At 36.2% G+C, this 19,277-nt stretch overlaps 1 protein-coding gene across 1 annotated transcript in view; it reads right to left on the reverse strand.

Annotated features, from left to right (window-relative positions):
- The window catches only part of HMGA2 (high mobility group AT-hook 2), a 58,942-nt gene extending 40,015 nt beyond the window's left edge, over positions 1-18,927 (reverse strand). The window contains exons 1-3 of the mRNA XM_072401295.1: positions 18,358-18,927; positions 17,109-17,198; positions 7,253-7,303 (exon numbers count right to left, since the gene is read on the reverse strand). Of these exons, the coding sequence (XP_072257396.1) occupies positions 7,253-7,303; positions 17,109-17,198; positions 18,358-18,462 (246 nt within the window). The 5' untranslated portion in view covers positions 18,463-18,927. The remainder of the gene's footprint in view (positions 1-7,252; positions 7,304-17,108; positions 17,199-18,357) is intronic.
- Between the last annotated feature and the right edge of the window lie 350 nt (positions 18,928-19,277).

Genomic DNA, 19,277 nt, shown 5'->3' on the forward strand with positions numbered 1-19,277 from the left:
CAATGACAACACAGTATCTGCCACTATGTTAATCTACTTTCTGCCTTGTTGTCTGTTCAGACCAAATAAGCATAGCACAACAGCTTCACAACACTCTGGCCTTTGCAGCGCTGGGTCGCAGGTTTGAATCATGGCCAGGACACTATCTGCATGGAGTTTGCAGGTTCTCCCCGTGTTTGCGTAGGATTCCTGCGGGTATTTGAAACCACCACTACATATCTCCCATCCTATTGTGTGTGAAATTCCCCCACCTACTAGATTGTAAGCTCTTCGGGGCAAGGTCCTCTCCTCCTGTATCACCGTCTGTATTAGTCTGTCATTTGCAATCCCTATTTAATGTACAGCGCTGCGTAATATGTTGGCGCTATATAAATCCTGTTTAATAATAATATTAATAATAATACTCCAGTTTCCTCCCACATCCCAAAAACATGCAGTTGGGTTAATTGGCTACCCCCCTAAAAAAATTTACCCTAGAATGTATTAAAAGACATATGACTGAGGAAGGGACATTAGATTGTGAGCCTCTTTGAGGGACAGCTAGTGACATGACTATGGACTTTGTACAGTGCTGGGTAACATGATGGCGCTATATAAATACTGTGTAATATTAATAATATTTAATAATACCATTCAGAATCATTATATACTATTTCACACAATATATACCTTTCAAAGGCATGCCAATGTATCGGCAACTTCAACAGGTACAACCATATTAAAATATCAAGGACACATTTGTTGTCTTTCAAAATGGAGGATGTTGGAGCACATGTATTTATTTTGGTTTTGCTGTTTATACTGTAACATCTTTTTAATACAAAAAAAGCATCTTTATTATACCATTTACATAATTCTAAACTGCAACAGAAAAAAATGGTATTTTATAAAAGACTGTAAATATAAAAAACAATGTTACCATTAAAACATGATGTTTACACTAGCCTAACAGGGGATCTTTTGATTTTATGGTCAATTAAACTTATGTGGCCAACTAAAGTATAAAACACAACTGACTAATCTAAGAGGTAACTAAAGATGAACATGTCACATGGACTAAATGAGTACCCAAAAGGAAAAATACAGATCAATGTATGCTCCATATAGGTAATTCTGGTAAAATATAACTTTATATTTTAAAGCATTTAGCCGGATTTTACTCTTCACGATGAAACAAATTCAATATATGTAATCCAAGTAAAGATTATGCAAATATTTGCAGTTAGTTAAATGGGTATGGACAATACCTCTCCCCCCGTAAGTATTTGCCACTCAGCTAACAGGTATTTGAATGACTCACAGTTGGGAAATGCGTGCTAGTTTAATCATGATTTCTCCTAATATAAAAATTACCACCAATACTAGCTTGGTTTTCTTTGCAGGAACAATTGTTTTTTGTTTTTTGATAGCAATGGCCCTGTATGGTTTCATCCACTCTGCAGAACATATAACATATATCATATAACAGAAACCGTATCAACTAGTAAGTAACAGATAATCATGTAAAAATGTACAGTGCTAAACTATCACACCCAATTTCCTCAATGAAATACACATTTTTAAACAAAAGCCAAATTTTAATTGACACATTGGGGTATGAAGGTGAAATACAATTTTGCAAGGTATATTTTACTTTAGCTTAGTGAATAAGTGGATCTTCTGCTGACTTCAGACATCTAATCATGTGCAAGGAAAAATCCTGTTTTTTGAGTTTCCTTGCACATGATTGGGTATTTACAAAGCATTTTTTACATTTACTAGTGATTTATCCCTTCCAAGGTGATAATTTATTGTGGTGAACATCCCAAATTCCATCAGCAAATCAACCACCTTGTCATCAAAGATTTCCAATGCAGTTAGCACTGTGCAGGTGTAACTGCATTTCCTAGCACATAATAATACATCTGCCCTATTCAACACATTGTACAAAAAAGGAATATGTATACAGGAACATGGTAACACTGTGGTAAACTCTAAAAATTGAATCACAGAAGTTGTATTAGGCTTACATTAATCAACAAAGGTCAATGGTGAGGTCAACCTGTGTATAAGACAGGTGATCTACTTCCTAGCATGCAGACTATCTAAATGATCTTCCGTCTTCTTCCTGGATATTACAGTGTCTGACCAGTACACCTAGGGTCCGTGCTGCTTGCAGCTGTAGAAGAACGCAGTGTGCAAAGCTTGGGAAAGTGCAGCCCTGCTGCTCCATGTCAACATTCCACCCCCTCTGCCTTTCCCAAGGTCTCAGGCAGAAAACCCTTTTTTGTTCTTATCAGTTCAAACAAGAACAATGAATTCCTCTAGCCCACAAGAATGTGACAAGGTGCCAACAAAGCCAACCAGGAAGGTGATGTATGGCCTATAGGCTACAGCTCAGATAGATTATACAATCCATTATTACAATCAATCTGCATTTTATATAAACATTTTGCCTTCAGACAAGGTGGCAAAATAAACTACCCAGAGAATTTGAAATGCAGAATATCTATATTGTGTTTGTGCATAAAATTAGCCACTTTTAAGTCTGGTGAAGGGGCATTGGAACAATAAAATAAACAACTTTTATGACATTTTTAATATTATAAAAGAAAAATTTAGATAAATTAAAATTACGCCTGAATTATAACTTTGTAATGGATGAGTTGTGTAGAAGCAAAGGCAATTATAATGATTTTGTTATATTTACAGAACAAAGTATTTACAGGAAAGTGTGAAGAGGCTAATGATCTGAAATGTAATGATTTGTTGTCTATGTCCACTTTGCCTGAAAACCATTGGGAGCTAGTGGGAATCATCTTGTCCCTGTTCCTTTCCCTTCCACTGAAATATCACGATTGACCCAGGACTCTCCTGGGAAGATAGGTCTTACCCACTCATCTATGTTGTTTTTTTTATTTTTAATTTTTAGTGTCTGATGCAGACTTTTATATCTATTACATACAGCAGAGAAGTAGCTACAAATGGTTGTGTTTTACATGTGTATGTTTAAAGCATGTTGACCATATAATGTTAACAGTTTTTTTTATATTTCCTAACATTACAGGGTAATTACATTCTAATAATTTTATTGTAAATAGAGATTACCATATAAATCCACAACAGCTCCATTTTACATATATAATAGTGTGGATTTGGGCTTTTAAAGTGTTTTTAGCTTACATTTTGGAGAAGAAAAAACACACACACATTCTATGGAAGCTAGAGTTTAATGATGACAGTACAAATGATTGTGTGATTTTTGGTGACCTGACCTTGCAGTAGATCTCACAAACAGACAACAGGAATGCTTTGAAGTTTAATGATAAAACACACTTTTTGTTCAAAGATTTTTATCTCAGGTCCATGCTGCATGAAGTTTCAACAAATCTGTATCTTCTGTAAATTTCTAACATTTGTACAACAAAATGCAAGTAAACATTTAGATCAATATCATGAACTTTGTATATGTCCTGGTAACATGTTTTACCATTTTAACAACACATCCAGCTTCTGTGTATATTTACTCTGTTACCTATGTTAACTAAAGAATAGCCAATATTTATGATCAGATCTTTTTGGACTGCATTTTTGAAATTCTAAAAATAACGGAAGAACAAATGTACAATGATTTAAGCAAGGTGAAACTAGTATATGTTTTAGTTCATATATGTTTAAAAATAAATCTGCATCCTATAGTTTACCATTGGAAGAACTTATTTTGGCTGCAGTGGAACTAAAATCATATCAACAAGTCAACAGCTGCTGGTGAAACAGGTTGGTTTCTATCAAATCCAAAGCGTTACTTGTAATAATTCAGACCTGAATGTTCTAACGTACCATTTCTGTGTTAGAACCTTAATTTATATTTTTCTGCAAAATATGCAGCATAGCAAACTCAGATTGTGCAAACTTTCATTTTTAATCACTTTCCAGTAAAAATTAACTTGGTAATTATATGGGATGCCCATCTTAACCCATATGATAACATGAAAACCAGCAAAATACAACAACCTCACAATCAGGCGTTCTTTCATTTTTTTGGCTCTAAGATTCTAAAAAATATTATACTTTATTTCTTCAGGGTTAGCACAGCCACAGAGTTACTTCACAACTGGTCTATGCACTTTGTTTTGGAATAAAACTGTTAATGTACTCATATAGGTATTTAAAAAACAAAACAAAAAAAACATTAAAATACATTATTGATTAAAAAGGGAAAGCTAACAACCGTTGCCAGATTTCCCTTTCCCATGAGGAGATATTACTTGACTCAATATCGAAGAGGGACAACTTCTTTTCTTAACTTTCATTACTTTCTCTCAGTGACAACAGGGGGTGACTCCCCAGTAGGAAACACAGATGGCAATAAAATTGACAATGGTTCTAACACTTTAATACTCTATCCAAAATTAAAATTTTGGTTAGAAGTAACCTTTAAGCAGGTTTTCTCCAATGCATTGACAGGAAAGACTGTTGTTTCCTAATAGAGAACACAGCAAGGTGCTTGCTGACGTTTATTCTGCCTAGACTAGCATTTATGAAAAAAAAAGAACAAACAATGTTCAGGTTTAAAGCCTCATGAAATTAGTCAAACCCACAAAAGTATTTTTCAATTTTTACCAAGGACCAAGGATTTTAAACCAATAATCACTTAAAATAAACAATTTTAGCATGAAACAGTAAGTATCCCTATTACAAAATCCAGCAAATCATTGGTTGTCACATTTGAAAAAGCATCTTCAAGAACTAAAAACATCCTTTCAGTGCAATCAGGAGACCAGTCCTGCAATGCATGAGAAACCACCAAGCATAAGACTCACAGCCAACAGCCAGCAAAAAAGCTCCAGTGGAGAGACTTCCATCAGCGCAAAGAACACAACAGTTAAAGAAGTTTCTGATTTTCCTTATTAAATCAGAAAAAAAACATTGGAAAATGTTAAGGAAGGAGAAAAGTGATCAACCTAAAAATGTGAGGCTACACTGGTTCTTTAAAAAGTGTAATCCTGAGGTCTGATAAAAGAACATGCTGAAACTCATCAATAACCTGGAAAAAGTAAGAATCCCGTTTTCTTCAATGCAATGTTTTAGTAGTTAGTAACCAGGCTTAAAAACTTTCACATGGGGGCAGTTGGAGCTTGCATAGCTCTAAACAAGCAACTTTGTAGTAGTTTAAAGTAGTTTATGTGGGCTTTGAATGGAAGCACAGAGGTGTGTGGGAAAGCAGAAACTGAGGAGTCTGCTATCAGGAAAATGGTTACAATTTCAAACAAACAACAGGTTTGCTGTAAAGCAGACATGCACTTAAATAAACAGATTAACTAAACGGAAAACATCAGGTGAGGAAGAGTTGGTACATCTTTTTAAGTTGAGGAGGGTTTTAGTGTTATAATATTAAAGCCCAAATCCAAACATTTACAAAACTATTAACATTACTCTCACCCAACTCATAAACCATTTAGTTCTCATTGACCGGGCTGCTGGATGTCTTGGAACCCAGAAATGAAATAGGAATTATTCTTTTGTCTAATCACCTAAAACAAAACCTGATAAAAGTAATAAGTAACTCATCAGCTGTTAGGGGATAATTATTTTGTGAATGCCCAGAGTTCTGCTTTAATAGAATTAGTGTACAAAATATAGAAGAACTAGATTTTCACTATGAATAACTCGTTTGTAAAGGAAGTCATATTGACGGGGAAGAACAAAAATGTAAATTCACACATTCATAGGAAAGAACATTTATATTTAAACTTATAATAAAAAATGTTACACAGAAGCTTGATTCATGCTCTATAGAGGTTTAAAACTTCAAAAAGTTAGTACACAATCCTTACTGACAGTGGAGAATAGGCACTCTATATATTGAGTGTGATACAGAATTATTCTATGTAGAAGGGAGAACAATCAGGGTGCTCCAAAGTGAACTAATTTTTAGTGTATAGGAGTGCATTATTCTAGGGCTAAGGCACAGTCATGTGAAATGGGTATTGGTGCAAATAATTATTATTACACCAACAAAAAAAACTATGTTCTGGTAATTTATGGTTCCTACTACCAACAACTACTACCAGCAACTAGCTGTTGATAGCTTTACAAATGCATTGAAAATCAGCTGTTGCATTTTTAGTTTAATGAAAGGTTTCCCATTAAAAAAAACAAAACAAAAAAAAACTTGGGACTAGCATTGCTTTGGTAAATCTGTAATCTCATTCACAATAATACTGAACAGATGATTCATTGCCCCGGAATTAACATTCAGGTTATGAGTCAGAATGACAGGCTTCATAAGAAAGGAATTTAGCTTCATGACAGATTCTGTTATGGCAAACTACAGTTTTGGGTGGCCCACAAGTATTTTTGTAGCACAGGAAGAATAAAATAGGCAAGCAAGGAACCTTACATGCACAACAGCCAAAATACACTAAGACCTTCTTTAATGCAAACATCAAGTAACTGTCCAACTCTGTTAACCTTCTCTATTACAACAATATTACTAAAATATATATTTTTACTACATATTTGTAGGACACCAGCTTTATACAGTGCTATACAAAGTCCACAGAACCATTAGTCCCTGCCCCTTGAAGGAGCTTACAAACTATTATCTCTATCACAAGTATACATTAGTCATAGCATAGCATTAGTCAAATTGAAGTGATCTTACCACTAGGTTTCTGTAAATCTACTAAAGAATAGCTACAGAAACAAAGGAAATATACTCCATGCAGAAAGGGTATGTTGTCAGAGTCTAGCCTATGCCCCAAAGCAGAAAGGCATGAATTACTTATTGTCCCAAACACTATACTCATGTATTAAATATCAGGTCAGTGAATGAACAAGTATTAGGGCAAGGATAAGGGTAACAGCCCTACAGATTTAACCATCAAAAGGAGTCAGTCGTTTCCACTTTTCACTTTAAAATGTAATAAATCTGTTCATTACGGAACAATGATCTGTTTCCAAATATATGTTCTGTTATGTTCTGAACTGTTCTGTCCCTAAAGAAATGATTACATTTTCATGGTAGCCATGGGGAACTCTAGATACGGTATTGGACCACATAAGTTCCATCCTGTCCTACAAAATGCATGAGCTGGACCTACGAGTATCCTTGGTAAGTAAATACTTCTCAACACAAAGTCCTATTTACTCAAGAGCCACTACAATCATAGGAGAAATACAATTTACATAATAATTGTACCACACATAATGTGAATCTTTCAAGCCTTCCAATCAGCGGAGGCCAATAAACATTCCACAGTACACTTACCCATTTTCTGGGGCGTCCTCGCGGACGTTTTTCACCACTGCCCTCTTCTTTCTAAAACAAAAAAAGTAATAATTTGGTATTCATCAAAAAAAAGAATCAATTTACTTCCTAATGAAATTGCATACACTTATTGCATGATAATTGCCGCATGTCTATTTTTTTGTCCATTGCCAATCATTTAAAAATGAATTTGCGCACTCATCAAAACTTATCAAAAGTAATGCATTGAAAAACATGGTACGCAGCACACAATACGTGAAGGGACCCTAAAAGGAAGCCTTACTTAGAAAACATGGGGAATACCATTTCTGCCCTATCCTAAATATGCTGATTGCCAGGATGTCACATTGATCCTAAAGCTGCAACACTGTAAGAGGCATTGACATGAAAGAACTGCAAGTTCTGAGTTTTCTCCTAATTTGCATAATCATAAAGCTTACTTTACAGCTATGAAATAAATGCCTAAATGAGTTTTTATCATAGTTAATACAACCCAGGGTGCAATATATGTGTTGATGCATAAGTATAGTAGCTACCAATACACCTGTGCTACAGCTCACCAAAACCTAAATTTGCAGTCTAATAGGAAGCTGGTGTGCATAAGCACAGGAGAAAGCTTGTATTAGGAGAAAATATATTTTTTCCCTTTTGGCCAAGATCAAGTTTGGTTTATATTCCTATTAGTTTCTGGGACTAGCACTGGGGAATGGCAAGGGATTACGTCATTAACCTTTTTTTCTCCTATTCTCACATCGTGCACCAGGTACATCCCCCATTTGTAAGCAGAAGACCCTCAAAGATAGCCTATGTGTCCATGGCTCAGAATACCTGCAGTGTGTGTGCCTTTGCTGTGACAGTCCAGGGGTCCCAGAAGAGGTAATTTGGGTCAAGAGGAATCTACAGTGATTTTAAATATGGTACCAAAGACACTTGCACCTTTTTGCACCCTCCTTCTGGGCCTTTAGGCTGAGGACATTTTTATATTGGAAGAAAGGCCAGCTTTTGTCTTACACATTGGCACCTTAAAGAACTAATTTTTAATATCGGTCTCACTACACAGCACTTTTTCTCTTTGGAAGATAATGTATAATGTATATAGGGGAAGTTAGGAAATATTTGGATTTTGTGCAAAAATATTTAAACATTTTCTGTATTTGAAATGATTTTCTGTATTTGTACATACATTTTTTTGCCCAGGCATACACTTAAAATCCAGCAAGTCAAATACAAAAAAAGTTAAACATGATGCTGCATGTTACAGAGTAAATTTATACAAAACTGGTGGAAAGAAATCTAGTGAAAAATAGAACCAGTTAGTGTCCAGACTTCTTTCTCAATCTGAAAAATATAAACTAGCTTTACATGATATATAATTTACATTAAATAGACAAAAGATTTGAATCAGTCAAAAAAAAGAAACCCATCGCCTATTCAAAGAACAGAACACTACTGTCTAATAAGCACTTGAATGTTCCACAGTAGCTGGAAACAATCACTAACGATCCCTTTCAATGACTAAAACTAAGTAAGAAGCTTTACTGTATTTGAACACAAATGTGTTTTATAAATTTGGACTGTGGGATCATTAAAGCGGAAAATATTTTAACTTTATTCATTAATCTTTCAATTTTTTGCATTTGGAATTTAAAATTATTTTTTAATATTTATGTTCTGGTTACATGTCTACCTATTTGTGTGATTTTCTTGAGCCTTTCCTATTGTAACTGAATCATGTGAAAAAAACAAATCATGTGGCTAAAGCTGAATACATTGTATTATATCACAAAATCATGTGATCTCTTCCTTTGTTGCCATGTGATTTAAACTACTCTTGTTCCCTTAATTAACCTTAGTTCTCCAATCAACCTTAAAGAGGAACTGAACTCTGGAAGATGTTCCCATAAAAAGGTAAGCAAAGAGTGAAGGACTAGTCATTAGCATTACCTGGAGTTTCTCTGCCTTTGTGGTTTTCTCATTACTAACTTAACATGCCTTGTGAGGTGTCCTTTGTTGAGGTGGCCCTTTTTGTTGGAGGCAGAGGCTTGCTTCCTCATGTCAGAGTCTCCAGCAAGGAGAACACTGATCAACACAACAGATAAATTACCAAACATTACTTTTAATGGTTAAAGTAGGGTACTGCATGAATATGAATGATGCCAAAGCAATTTATGATATAGGATGATAATACTAAGAATGGCTTCAATAATTTCTGAGACAGGGACCAGGAACTAGCAGGCACAACAGAGGTCCCAATTATATTCTAATATATGTCTGTGATGGAAGGGACAGTTCCAAATTAATTCTGGAGTCCAAGAAAAGCAGGCAAAGAGAACATATCTAGCTATTAGTATTGCTTTTTGGTCTCAATGCAAATGATCATTTCACCTTTACTAACCTACCATGATCTTTCTGCAAAGCATCTGTGAGACTGCATTCTTGGTAAAGACAGGACTCCCATTACAGCCAGAAACTTAGACAGCAGCAGAGTAGTGGGATCACCAAAACTCAAAAGACTAGCAGTTGGAGGTGGCAGTGGTTTAGATTCTACAGTGCAGCTATACAGCTATGAGGAGAAGATGCAGGATTCCCTACACTTAGTATGAAAGGCACTGCTATTCTTATGAAGCAATTCTGTTTGTAACACTTTTGTAGAACAGAATTTATATAAGAAAAAATATACCTACCTAGATCTACAAATTTTTTTTGGCACTTTACCAATTTTATCCTCCACTTAAGGTTTTTTAATATATACCCCGTTTACCCTAGTTTCCTTATAAGCAGTGTAGGAATTTGATTGAGATGAGTATTGTGAAAGCAGAAGATTGTTTCATTGTGGTGGTAACTGAGTTAGGTGGCTTTAGGGAACAGTAGAATGTAAGATATGCAAAATAAAGCCAAATTGCCACTATTTCCATAATGCAAAATGTATATTTCTTTTTTTAATTAAACTGCTTCTCTTAGACTGCTTTTAAGTTTTATGCAATTCATTACCCAAGAGGTGTTTAAATAATATATTTATATCAATTATCTATCCTTTATCAACTAGAAACTTTTTTTTAATATTGTTAATTGTTTTACAACATGATCTAGCAAATACCACACATACAACATGTGACATGTTAAAGGCAATAATTCACTATTTCCTATAAATGCAGATTTTTATATGTGCACACTACTGTATGACAAAGTTGGGTTTCCTTTGCTTAGTAATAAAGTAATGTTTTGCTACATATGTATCTATATATAAGCACAAATTAGTATTACCTGGGGCTGTGTGGTCTATTGTGCATCTATTGTTCTTCCTACTTTGGGTGTCATATAGTCACACCTGATACATCCACCAACTGAATCCAAGGATGAGAAGAAAGCAGCTGAAACAGGTATTTCTGCCACCAATTTGCTGTTATGCATTTATGAAGGCACTTGTGATTAGAAATTGCTTTTTTAATTTTTGAGTTTGGTTGGGCTTTAAACAACCCATCTTGGTCACCATGCCCAAAAAATGTTGAACAGTAAATAAGAAGCAACAGACTCATGGATAACCTCTGTCCCAATGCCAGTATGTTCTTTATCATTTGCAAGTGCACATTCAATGCTCAAGAGCTGTCCACCCCCTTTACAGTACTAGAGTGCTTCTATAAAGGCAATTACACAATGGTAAAATTCGGAACTTGAATTAGTTGCATTTAAAAAACCATTTAGTTGGCAACAAACACAAATTCGTATTAATTGGGGTTTAACACATATATCAAATTTAGTATTTAGCTAAAGTGACAAGTGAAATTTACAGATTTTAATAGCATACCGTACTATTGATGGTTGTAAAGTTAAGGCCACTCGTGGCTGATTACCTTGCTGCCTTTCACTTTCTATTACATTAATACATTTCTGAGAGCAAGAATTTGAGATTGTGCTGCTTTAAAAACTCATCCACACAAAGTATGCTTGACATATGGTTGTGTCTGGAAAAGCAAGGGTTTGCAATACATATTATTCAGTGCACTTACAGTTGGATGTTTTTATAAGAAAGCTTTCGTTTTAAAGAAACAAAGAAGCTGCTACTTTTTAAAGAAACAAAGAAGCTGCTACTTTTGCAAATGCTAGTTGGTTTTCTAATCCATATGCCTGTTTTGGTTCACCTACTCTAAGTATTAAGGCAAGTTGGTTTGATCAGTAGAAAGGTAACACACATCTGCTGAGGGAGTTCAGCAATAGTAGTCCCCATGTCTCCCTTAGGTGGAGGTTTATTTTACAGCCCATCAAAACACAAATGTCAATTTTAACACCTAATTACTGGAAAAATGAGGCTTAGTTCATGAAGCAGTCATCTATTACTTCTCTGCTGCTTCTGTGTCAAAGTTAGTCACCTTGAAGTAGTATATGGTTGGTATGTAAAGCGTTTCCAAACTTGCCAGCAGGTACGATTTTATGGGATATCATAAGCAATTTGGCATAGGATTTTATAAAGGGGGAATGTGCAATCTAAGACTATATAGTGGGTCTACTTAAATATGCATTGTTATCCATGAAGGCACAATATCTATTGGGTGTCTGACTATCTAGTTCTTGAATTCCATAGCTTTAATCTAAGTCAGTAACTCAACTCTGTGGCCTCCTGTCCATTTGCAATTCTTCTAACAAATTAAAACATGTACAGAAGTATGGTAAAACCTTGCAAAAAGTAACAGCTTGTCTGCAATGTGTATATATATATATATATATATATATATATATATATATATATATATATATATATATATATATATATATATATATATATATATATATACATATACACACACACATACATACATACACACACACACATTTTTACAGCTTAATCTTCAGGGTTAGTACCAATGCCAAAATGTGAAAAAAAAAATTAAATAAAAATAAATGCCCATTGTAAACTATAAATTTATGGCGTGTCAAAAAATAATTCTAACTGTACAGTATATATAGACCTCATGCTATTGAACTTCTCATAACTGTATTATAGATGTCTCTATAGATGTCATCTGTTGAGGGAAATGCTTGAAATGGGAACATACAGACTCCCAGACTACTTACTAGTTTTAGAGTAATGATGTTTAATCTGTACGGCTTCATTGCGAATGATGTCATTGGCCTCAAATTAGCATCTAACCAAGGAGCCAAAAATGGTAACTCATGTTAGTGGATTATCACACATGTATTTTGATTCATGAAAGGTTCATCTCAGTTTAGGGGCTATTAATATGAGAAATTCCTATTACCTATTTCATTGGATTATTCTTGTTATGCAGGTATGCTGTATTACAAAACTCTTTGGGCGCACAGTAAGCATTTTCCTGGCCATAGACGGGCTAATAAAACACATTAACGCTTGTTTTTTTATTGCAGCATAGATGTTGGCCAGTATAGATAGGCTTGTTTTTTGTGAAGTTATCAGCCTTATTTAATGGAGAATTGGTACTTTAATATGCCAGTTCCAATAAACAACCAGAACTCAATATGTTGATGTCAGATTAGTATAAAACGCAGTGTTCTCCCCAGCCCCAATTAGCTAGGCACACCACCCGGCACTTTTCATTAACCACCCGGCTGTTTTTGGGTAGTTACTGATAAGTTGGGTCACAATACAAGGACTGCCACCCGCCTAAAATTTCCTCCCACCCGGTTAAAAAAAAATCCTGGGTTGAGCACTGAAACGTATTCCTATTAACTGTTATAAGTAACTGAAAAACAGTCTACTCAATTAAAATATTACATTTATAGTCATTTACTTTGTGAAATGCCTTTAATGCCATGTTATATAGACATGTGTAGGTGACCCTTTCAATAGCCGTCACACAGTGCTATAAGCATTTTTTCCAAAATCACAAGTCAACAATTGAAGGGTAAGGTACAAGAAACCAGCCAAAGATTTAACTTGACTGCCCATAGAACAAAAACAGAAAATCTGCTGCAAGCACTTACAGTACCTTCAAATACCTTGCAATAAAGTTGAAAAATAGGTGGATCGAAAAGGTAAAGTCAAATTCATCCACAACTAATCTGCCCTTTCTGAATCCTATATATTTTAATTGGCCAGTAAGCCAATTATAAACCAATAGAAATAGGATGGGCAATGTAAAATTCATAATGTATGAAATAAATACATTTTTACCACATAATATATCTTTTACTGAAGACATTTACCATATTAACTTTTGCAGAAGGAAAGCAGACTGTGGAAGCCTTTTTTATTGTCTTATGTATAAGGTTTTAGTGGGTGCAACACCTCTTTATGAATAGATAAGAACCTTGTTTACCAGGGTATATCATTAACTCACTTTTTATCATTTTCGTTGTTTCTGGACCACTTAAACAATGTCTTTGTATATTAAATTCCAACACACACACACACACACACACTTGCACCCTTCCCTGACAATTGCAGAGCACAGTTGTAGCTAGTGCTGTAAAGTATAAGTTTAAAAAAGTTAAACTGCGTACACACTTCCAATTTTTATCGTTCAAAATGAACGAGGAACGATCGATTGGGCAAAAATCGTTCGTAAAAAAAGTAACCAACGACGCAAAATGGAAATGAACGACCGGACCGGCCGATCGGATTGGACGACGATCGTTGACCATCGTACGTGTGTACGGTCGTTCAGTGATCGTTCATGGTCTCAGCATGTGCGACGAACGAACGTTCGCTCACTTCCTGTATCGTCCAACGATCGGATCTATTGTGTGTACAATATCTGCGAACGATCGTGTCGTTATCTGTATGCACAGGATCGGTGCTATACGATCGTTCGCAGATATCGTGCAGGATCGTTCGTCGTTCGTTTACCAACGATAATAATTGGAAGTGTGTACGTAGCTTTAGTTTTACCTAAACTAATCTAAATGAAAAATAATAGTTTCCTTTACAGTTTTATGGTTGCTCTCTCTGCAAAATCCATTTGACTAGCTGTCAGTAAAGGTCACAGCAGGAATCCCTGATTTAGCCTGGTCTTGAAACCTTGTCACTGAGGTCTGAGGGTCAAAACACAGTCATTTTGCCAAATATTCATTTTTGAGCCACTCTTGCCCAGGTTTTATTCAGAAAATCCAATGAAAAGCTGAACACAATGCCCATCTACATTCCCTCATAACAGGAAGTACTCAATTTCAAAGACAGTTTAGACAGCAAATATAATATCAGTTCATACTTTATCAAGTTATACTTCTCTATGTAAATATTTGAGAATTAAATAATACATCTAAAAGTTTAAACAATGTATATTTTTACACATCTACTTCACAGACAATTTTGCAGAAAAAAAAATTGCTGTAGTATCAGGAAATTGCATTAAACCCCCTACTAAATAATCTAAAAACAACATTTAAAACAACTTATATCTCTGAAACGATAAAAATGACTACTGATTGTTGATTAAGGTTTGGGTATATCAATACCACTCTCAAAAAGAGCTAAATATGTATACTGCTATACTATTTTAAACAGATAGGACTAAATTGGTATTTCAGTCCACAGCTCCTTTAGAACAGACATTTAAAATACATTCCCTAGCTTCTGCTGAATATTTCTAATTCTGTTATAAAGGATTAAACGTAAACTACGCAATGTATTACCTGTGCATATCTAACACTTTGCACAGCACTAAAAGAGATAATCGTCTTGTATAAGGAGCTTATTTTCACTGATTGGTGATATGTCTGTGCTTGTTTAATACCTAACCAAATAGATGCATGGTGCTGACCCTAAATATTTAAAAGACAGATAATAGGATGTCAGAGTATCTGGTTTGTCATATAAAAGTTAGCACATAAAATAAATTGTCTATCTGTTATAAAAGTGACTAAGCAGTGAAATGTCTTACTACATAGGTCAAATAAAATATTTTGATCCAGGGAAATATGACTGAATTCTGGAAGGGGCAGGGGAGTTTTTCCCACCCGAGTGGCAATATTGCAACAGGTATTTAATGTACAACACTGCATAATATGTTTGCGCTATATAAATACTATTATTAATAACAACAACAGGTGCCTGGGGAAGGGGGGTTAAGGTTGTGGGAGGGTTGGTGTAAAATATATATATTTATACATACACTCACAGTTTCTTCTTCTTTTGGTACCTTCAGTAACAACACATTTAACTCCCCATTGGTGTCTCCATTTCCCAATACCTTTTTTTTTCATTTTTTTATTCTTTCCCTAAATTTCCAGAAAGAACACATAATACATTTTTCTCATGGCTCACAGGAGAACACCCAATCAATTAATCATGAAAGTCTTCTCATGCCTGCTTAGTGGGTTGTAGAGTTGCTGGTTCAGCTTCCATGTTGTGGACACAGTAGTAAATTCCATGGAGTTCATTTATGAACACAAGCTGCACACTATTCTTCCCACTGATCTACCTTGTTCCCCTTCCTAAAAATGCTTAAGTCTGCCTTTTCTAGGAGGGGACATGCAAGAGGGCCATCATGCAATAGAAGACACTAATGTACCCAAGAACCTTATCAGAAGATGGTTAAGAAGACTGTTACTTTATTACAATTAGATAACACATGCAGACAATAAAATCAATACAAACCAAAAAACATAAATACTGGTCAGTTTTACTGATAAAAGAAAAGTGAGCAAGTCTTAAATAAAACAGGGAATGATGAACAATACATGTCAACATTACTTTTACAGCTAATTATCCTTTCATCTATCTACTTTTGTTTGCAAACAACTGGGCATTTATGTATTGGCCAAAGCAGTTAATGTTTTGATAATCTGCTAAACTTTACTGACTATTGAGTCAGAAACATTTAACCAGTTTAGTATGACTGGTTAAATAAAAAAAAACTGTTGGGTTGGAAATCCCCCTTGCTTTAAGAGCAATCACATGATGCATGATCAATGCACGAAATGATTTATTTCTGAAAGAAAACTGATCAGATTGATGCATGTGAATTTACAGTTTGTGCATCAAACATTAATTTTAGACATCTAATCAATGTAACAAAGTAGGATAAATTACCAATCACATAAGACAATAACATGTCTATTACCACTATATAATATCTCAAACCTACACTCAAGTATATAGGTTTTAAAAAAAGTATCAAATGCTAAAAGTTTTTTTTGTAACACTAATAAAAAAAAGAGGACACTGGATGATGGTATTTTAAAATCCAGGGTACCAGGGAAAAAGGTAAAGGTTAAGATAATAATGAGAAATCATGTAAAATAATAAAGCAAATGTATCTTTTAAGACATACACAATAAAATTGCAGTTACTTCCCATAAGAAAACAATGCATTGTGTGCTTCTGGCAACTCTTTAACAATTAAATGAGCCTTCAAACCCTTTAAAAATGTAGAGAAAGATCAAAAAGTGTAAGCCACATGGAACATCTCATATGTTCCAATTATACTGTTAAATAAAGATAAGAACAAATGCTCTCACTTCTCAGAATGACAACTATGTGAATGTTACTTGTTAACTGCCATTAGAAAGTTTCCCTTTGCCTTACTGGTGTAATGGATAAATATTGGGTCAGATTCACATACATAACACATATGTTTCAGAAATAAGACCTTTTGATTACTGATATTTTCAGTGTGAATAGAGAGCAAGTGGGTACAGCAAAACAAAGCTATGGAAATGGAACACTGATGATTGTCAAGTGTGTGCTGGGGAAGTGTGTGTGTGGAAGGGGGGCTGGTTGTAAACATGGTAAAGTTTTGTGGTTTACTTTAATAGTCTCCGATTTGTAACATTTGCCATGCCAGTAGGTATGCATGGATAATAGATGGAAGTGGCAGAGCTCCATAGAAAATGACACATGTTGATCACACATTTAGAAAGCATGTGCTGCTAAGCTCACCTTTTGTGCAGATTTGGAAGGACCTTTGTTTTTGCTCCCCTTAGGTCTTCCTCTGGGTCTTTTAGGAGAAGGCTCTCCAGTCGCTGGCTCCTAAATACAGAAATAAACTTGATATACTAGAAAGAATTTAACATGGGAAAATCTCCTACCCTGCTAATCTCAAGGCAGCTAAAGCTTCTTTGCCATGATATACTGAAGTATTAAACCCTTACAGGGAAACATATGTAACTAATGTACAAAATCCAATGATTTGCAGGAAAGGAAAACATTTACACACTGAGATAGGTCATAAAAACTTAAGTTGTGCACTTTTGAGTTGTAACTTTTCTTCCTAACCAATGACATACAATCTCATTACAATTGATATCCTGAAATATAAAAAACAAATAAAACAAAAAGCATGAACCACATTATATGTTTAAAGTGCACATTTTATTCGCTGGGAACTTTTCCAAACACACACATGTGGTCTCTCCAAAGCACAGTTTGAACAAAACAGAGGAAGCCCCAAAAAAAAAAAACACAAGGGTGACAAAATGATGACACCAGTCTAATGATATCTGGAAGGAGAATGCATGGAGTCATTATTTTGTGAATAATAAAAGGGAAAATACCACCGATCTTGTTTACAGCACTAATCCTTTGTAAACAAGACCTTCTATTCAGGACAAGTCAGCATGTTTTGTCACAATTAAACCAAAAACACACAAAAACATACTTTGCTGATACTGCATCATGTGATCTGGTTACAACACACTAAGATCATCACAATCAATGCACCGCCTTGCCTGCAAATATAAAAATGCCTTTTTTTGGGGAAAATAAATCAAATGCTCCCAGGGACAGTGGGAATCATTGCGGCATTACAGCACCAGGGATAGCTGTATTGTAGAAAGTCGGTAAATGTATTTTCCCTCCTGAAAAGCACACAAGATCCAGGCAGCACAAGTCATGAATGAAAGCAGCCCCATGCACACAGCACTGAATTCTGCAAACATTTTATTTGTACACATCAGCATTGCTATGAATAGTAGCGGCATGCCATAAAGAAGGGAATTCCCATTGTGTGAGGCGTGCATGGGATGCTTTGTGCAGGGAAAGGTAAATGCTGCGTGTGCTTCACATAGACCCCCTGCATGCATTCACTCCCATAAGGTGGACACACACACACACACGAGTGCAGCGTATGCGTGGAGCCATTGTGTGAGGCATGCGCGCCTCGCCTGAACCTATAGATGCGGGTACTGACTTTTTGCGGTTTCCGGGGTCTCCCTCGTGCCCTCTTCGGTGACTCTGAGGGGGATGCAGGCTGCTCCGCGGAAGTGGATTGGCGGGCACTTTCCCTTGAGCTCATGGTGAATGCTCACACCTCAGCGATTCGCTGCTGCACCTTGAGGGATCCACACGAGGAGCCGCCGCCGCCGCCGCCGCACCGGACGTCCTGCTGCTGCCAAAGCTGAGAGAAGAAGAGGAGGAGAGCGGGGGGATCTCGTGTAATGGAGAGAGCAGCAAGTCTAGAGGGGGCTCTGACAATACTGATCAATGACACTTGTATGGCAGCTCGGATTAGGACAGGTCACGGGAGGTGACAACACGTTCCTACATGGGGCTAGCAGTGACCGGAGGTTAGCACGTCTTAGTGTTGCTGTATGCCCACACGTGTGTGTGATTTGGGGGGTAAGGGAGGTCTTGTGTTTGTGTGAGTAGGGCATGTGATATTATAAGGACGGCCCACGGATTAGAGTGGGATGGCTAAAAAAAACACCTTTACCCGTGGGTGGAAAAAATAGGAGGAGGCAGCGGTTACAGGGCTGAAGCCCCGCCAGATACAACACAAACACGACGACAGTGTGCCGGGGAGACACGCTCACGTGGCCGCCAGACTTAAAGTGCGGTGGCCCCGCTCCAAGGCAGCTTAAAGGGGCAGCCCGGGGATTCCCTGAGCGAACAAAGACCGGGGAGTACTGGGTACGGGGCCGGCCTGATATACCGACATCCCCCGGACCACACAGCTCTCCCTCATGTCAAGGGAGCTCTCCTCACTGCTCTCATACGCCAGGGGATTCATTGCCTGAGCCCAGCATTCACACAAACCTCACCGGTTACATAGATCTCGTTTAAAAATGAGTGAAAGTCGTGGGATTCCCTGGGGAAAACATTAACACATGA

Source organism: Pyxicephalus adspersus, chromosome 2, assembly GCF_032062135.1.
Source record: "Pyxicephalus adspersus chromosome 2, UCB_Pads_2.0, whole genome shotgun sequence".
In the NCBI taxonomy this organism is placed as follows: domain Eukaryota; kingdom Metazoa; phylum Chordata; class Amphibia; order Anura; family Pyxicephalidae; genus Pyxicephalus; species Pyxicephalus adspersus.